This window comes from Elephantulus edwardii, unplaced genomic scaffold (assembly GCF_000299155.1).
Source record: "Elephantulus edwardii isolate Elephantulus edwardi_28Jun2011 unplaced genomic scaffold, EleEdw1.0 scaffold00007, whole genome shotgun sequence".
Lineage (NCBI taxonomy): Eukaryota > Metazoa > Chordata > Mammalia > Macroscelidea > Macroscelididae > Elephantulus > Elephantulus edwardii.
Genome location: NW_006399757.1, coordinates 25,583,380 through 25,589,379, shown reverse-complemented (window position 1 = coordinate 25,589,379; position 6,000 = coordinate 25,583,380). Strand labels below are relative to the sequence as shown.

The window sequence follows — 6,000 nt, the reverse complement described above, 5'->3', positions numbered from 1 at the left end:
ACCGATTCATACAACTGGTCAAGGTTTTCACTATTTTACACATTGAGTGCATGTAGTGTCCAGAGGAATTATAATGGGCATTCCAACCCATCTGTTAAAGCATCCCTGGGGAAGAAAGGCAATGAGTTGTCAGATGGCTCCCCTGTAAAGCTATCTGAAGCCCACTGGAAGTGTTTCAGACCACACTAATAGGAGGGGCCGAGAAGGCTTTGGTGAGAACTTTGGCAGAAATCTTCATCACCAACAAAAAAAAGATGTGAAACATTAACATCAATAAAAAAGGGAACACAGTGGTTGTTCATCCAAATAGAACTTACTAGAACAAAAAAGATGTCCAATACAGTCATCCACGCATACAATTAACAGATCTTAAAACTCAGTAGATTCTATAAGAAAATGAATTATACAGTTTCAACATACAACTTTTATTCAAAAATACAGGTCAACATTACAAAGTTGGAAAAGTAAAATACTAAATATTTTAACTATTTTGAGTAGAATAAAAATGACCTTTATGTATTTCTTCAGAAACCTCAATAATATCTTTAATTTTTCAAATACCCTAAAAAAGGCTAAAGTATAATAAACTAAGGATATTTAATGTACTTTTCTTTTGATTCATATTAAAAAAAAACCCTTATTAGAAGAGAAAAAGTATGTACAAGTAGTAAATAAAAATTAGTATAAAGTTTCTTCATTTATTTAAATAAATTAAATAGACAAATAAGAGTTTTAAGCTGTAAAAGAAGTAAATAATTTGAGGGAAAATAAACTATGCTATTACATTTAAATAAACATAGCAAAGATCTATTTGGATGCTGGTTTTCATTTCCCCACTAGTCTTCATGAAGGTTTTGTAGTTGATGACAATGGTGCTTTTTTTTTCTGTTTAATAGCCTTTTCCATTTTCACCTGTAAATTTAAAATATTTATTGTTAATATCATAATAATTTAGAAAAAAATTCTCAAGGGAAAAAAAGGTTGCATATACATCATTTGTATTCATATCTTGTTTATCATATTCTACACCTCATTTAGTAGTTACTAGCTATTAAATATTAAAGTAAAAAATCTGACAGGTAAAGGAACATACCTGAAATGTGGTTTGGGTTTTACTTTCTGTAAGGGCTTTAATAAAAATGACATCTAAATAAATAGTACTTTAGAGAAATTTAGAAATTTCAATATTCTATAAAAAAATGCTTAAACACCCAACCTCACATCATCCAGTTTATGCATATTTCTTGTTGTTGTAGTTGTTAGGTGCCATCAAGTGGAGTACAACTCGTAGCAATCCCATAAACAATAGATCTGAATCCCGTGCTATCCTGTGCCATCCTCATCATCTCTGACACACTCAAGCCCATTGCTGTAGTTTCTGTGTCAATTCATCTCATTGAAGGTCTACCTCTCAGTCGCCGACTCTCCACCTTTCCAGACATGATGTCACTCTCCAAGGAATAATCTCTCCTATCAACATGCTCTAAATATTTTAGAAGAAGCTTTTGTCATCTTTGCCTCCAAGAAGTATTCTGCCTCACCCTTCTGCTCCCAACCCTCACTCCCTTGTATCTCCATACATGTTTTTCACAATAAATTTTTTTAAAAGTAAAAAAAAAAAGTAGTAGTAGTAGTAGTATTCTGGCTGCACCTTCTCGAAGATATATATCTGTTCTTTTGGCTGTCCATGGGATATTCAGCACTCTTCTTCAACACCGCAGCTCAAAGGCATCAATTCTCCTGTCATCCTTATTCATTGTCCAGCTCACAAGTGGTTTTTCTCTGGAACATGAATTACTCTAAAGAAGCTGCTAAACCAGTTGCCATAAATTTTATTTCAAATTATGGTGACCTCACACGTGTCCGAGTAGAACAATGCACTGCCCAGTACATTGGCAGGTGTTTCTTCTAGGGCAACTCTGTTTGGGCTTGAACTCAAGCCTCTAACCTCACTTAGTAGCACATGCATTAACCGTTTGTATCACCCAAAAACATCGTGGAAACCTAAATCACAATTTCTACTTAAAAACCTCACTGCTTTCAAGCCAATTCTGAACTTATGGTGACCATCTTGGGATTTCCTAAGGTGTAAGACTATGCATCTTTCTCCTTTGGTGCAGCTGGTGTATCTGAACCAGCAGTTTCAGTTAGCAGTGCATCATATAAAACTAGTGCCCTATAATTCTGGCATCTATACTCCCACAATGCTCTTCCTGAAGATTTTATCCTTCTCTGTTGTAGTTGAAGCAAAGAAGCAGTACTCATTCAGACCCTAAGTACAAGCCTTTTCACTATGTTAGTACACGCAGGTCCTTTCTAGAAAGAAAGAGACCTCAGAGAACACATAACCCACCCAACTCTTAAACTGCTCATACTCCCACATAAAACTCCCAGAGGCAGTATCATGACCTAATCTTTACAAGAAAAAGAAAATAAATGGCATGACCCTGGAAGTAGGGCCCCTTTCCTTCTAACATGATGGGAAATATCAAGAAACCAGTAAAACTAGTTTATCCAATTTCATCAAACTTACAATAATACACTTCTACTAATAAAATAAGATTCATCTTATCCCTGTTTTTACTACATTTCTTCTCTCTCCTCTCTTTTTGAGATGGTTGGTAACCTTATTCAGAAACCATTACAGCCCTATTATTCTTCCACAATTGATACAATTAACAGGTCACCTGAGACAACACAAAATATCCTAAAGCAAAAATTACAAAGTTGGAGTCAGATTTTTAATCCCATTTTATAATGTATTAAGTATCTGAGGCAAGTTATTTAACAAATAGTATGATGATGAGGATGGTGTAGGATAGGACAAGATTCACATTTGTTGTTCATAGCATAGGGTTGCAGTGAGTTGTACTTGACTCAATACACATAACAACAATAAAATAAAAGAAGATAGATAGATAGATAGATAGATAGATAGATAGATAGATAGATAGTATATATAGTGCATTTTTTCTTACGTTTGTTTGGATACATATGGAGTTCTGGTGGAATAATCCACAGAGAGCTGTCCTGCTAACCCAAAGGTGATGCCTATCTGGTAGTTTGAGTCCACCAGCAGCTCTGAGGGAAAAAGATAGGCACTCTCCTCCTGTATAATTTACAGCTTCCAAAAATCCACTGGAGGATCAGCTATGAGTCAGTTCTGACTGGACAGCAATGAGGATGCATTTTATATAATACACACAAACATATACATATACATACATACATACATACATATACACATTGTTTTATATGTAGGTTGTGTTATATATGTATGTGTGTGTGTATATGTGTGTGTGTGTGTGTGTGTGTGTGTGTGTATAGTTGTTGTGCATCATAGAGTTGAGTCAAAACTGACCCATAGCTGATCCTCCAGCGGGTTTTCAGAGGCTGTTAATTGAACGGGAGGAGATTACCTATCCTTCTTCCGCCAAGAAGTTGGTGCCTCAAACCACATGGCTTCAGAGTGTAGTGCAGCTCTTGTCACTAGGCCACCAGATAGCTAGATAGCTAGACGATAGATAGATAGATAGATAGATAGATAGATAGATAGATAGATAGATAGATTTCCTAGTGGCAGGAGTGGCATCCTCATCCTAAAAAACATGTCCTAAAAACATAGCTGTAGAGGGGCTTCAGGCCTTTTGTTCACAAGGTCGCTTATGAGTCATTTTCAACTCGAAGGCAATCAACAACATACATATTACTAATATATATATCCTAAGACACTCGACTAACTGACATTACATAGAAACTGTGTTTAACTGACCTGATTTATATACAAATTCAACTTAAAGATAGGTTAGGAATTGAACTGTATACATAATCTAGAGACTGCCTGTAGCATTTAAAGAGAGAGAAAATGCTAAACAATAAAGCAGTTTTTGTTCATTTGAAAACAAACATAAAACAAACCTGTTGCTGAGTCTATTAATTTTGGAAATACAGCTATCTAGATTCCTAAAAATCAAAGATACTCTCTTCTTTTTGTTTGTCTGCTTATATAAGGGAGATTTTGTTTGTTTTAAATTAAAATTTTAATTACATTTTATTGTAAATAATTATACAAAGTCTACTAGGTACAAGATACTGTTATGCATTAATATATAGTACTTTTAATATCATAGTACTTTTACTATTAATTTCTTATTTCCATAATTGTTTCTCAATAAAATTCTCCTTTCTGAAAAAAAAAAGGATCAAGTGTTAGTGACAGTGGAAGAAAAGAATTCAATCTAGAATATAATTTACCGGCTTTTACATGCTATCTAAAATTAATTGATAATCTATGTTACTATAAAATTATCCAAGCAGGCAACAATGAATGAACGGAATTCCAAAATCTCTGTAGATGTTCACTGAAATTTAATAAATAAATAAATAAAAAATTTTAAAAAGAGGAAAAAAATTAACCAACCAGAATTATATCAATCATAGATTCTTTTCAAAACTAGATTTGCTAATGATTATCAAAGAAAACAAGCAAAAACCAAACATGAACACAGAATTCCTCTAAGGGAGAGCCTTAACCATATCAGACACAGCTTCTTAAAGGTCCCTAAATGATCCACACTCTAGTTTTGGAATTCTAGGTGAGGTTTAACAATGTATATATGGTACGATTCAACTCAGGAGTTTAGCTGAAGGACTTCTTAGTTTTTTAAAACTCCATTAATGACATAGGTAAAAGAATTTATAAACATATCTCATAAGTCCATTATTCCAAGTTTATTTATTATAAGCAAGATGGAGAGTTCAAGTATATCCTACTAAAACTTTTACAGTTAAGAGCTCTTTTTACTAACTTCCTTGTAAGAAATACGACTGATACATTTTTTGAAGGGAATCGACACTTATGCAGACTTTAGGAAAGGAAGAGAGGAAGTTAGAACCTGGTCTCTAGGGAGCCTAAGAGGAAAAATTAAGTTCAGCTATGAAGTGTGTGTGTTCCAAGGATAAAAGATGATTTGACTGAATGTCCTATACCGAATGATGTTGAAAGAAAACAAACTTTTCTTTCACCAAACCACTTACTGAACATTCTCTCTCTTTTAGACCTCCACTTTTGAAAAGAACTTTCTGCAATGATGGAAGTGTATTGTGTCTACACTGTCCAATGTAGCTACAGTGGCTACTGAACACTTGAAATGATATCAGCATGGCTGAGGAAGTACATTTTTAGCTTTCATTTATTTAAATTTATACTTAAAAAAAACATATATGGTAAGTGGCTACAGCATGGATGTAAGTAGACTATTTCCATCACTACAGAATGTTCTATTGGATAGTGTTGCCCTTACGATGAAAAATTAATTTTGTTTTTCCATACTTTCAGTTACTAAAAGAGTTCTTGGCTCAGTCACAGAGGATATAACAAAAAGCAACAAAAGATTATCTGAAATGGGTTACCTAGTTTGAAAGATCACGAATGTCCTCAAGCAACTGTGAAATAATCCCAAGGAAAGCATTTAGAGGACTCTGTAAAATGGCTGGAATATACCTCATCAAGGCAGCATTCTTTCATATAGTAAAAAAGTAATATAAAACTCCCAACTATAAGGATTGGCAAGAAACATTCCCTAATATATATGAAAAAAGCTCCCCACAGGTCTAAACTCTCCACCATACAAAGTCCAAGTGCTTGACATGTATTAAATGAATATTAATTACATTCATGTTAATTTTTTAAATTTTTTCTAAATATATATTGAAAGACCATGTATAAGTCATTATATTAGATACTGGAAATAATACAAAGATGAGTAAAACACTGTATCTACATAGTTTTTTTGTGGTAGATGGGCAGTCTCCTCTCATATGAATTACAGCCTCTGAAAACCCACTGAGAGTCAGCCACAAGTAAGTCCTGATTCAATGGTACAAGAAGATAAGGTGCTTTACAGTCGGCTGAAAGCTCTGAGCACTCTAGTTACGGAACTCTAGAAATTGCTATAGTGTGTGTGTGTGTGTGTGTGTGTAGACGTATATATAAATCAG

General features: G+C 34.0%; 1 protein-coding gene across 3 annotated transcripts in view; it reads right to left on the bottom strand.

Annotated features, from left to right (window-relative positions):
• Window positions 1-843: 843 nt before the first annotated feature.
• The window catches only part of FAM221A (family with sequence similarity 221, member A), a 37,428-nt gene continuing 32,271 nt past the window's right edge, over window positions 844-6,000 (bottom strand). For all 3 annotated transcript variants that reach the window (XM_006880299.1, XM_006880300.1, XM_006880301.1), the window contains one exon: window positions 844-912. In XM_006880299.1, coding sequence (XP_006880361.1) covers window positions 844-912 — 69 coding nt within the window. The remainder of the gene's footprint in view (window positions 913-6,000) is intronic.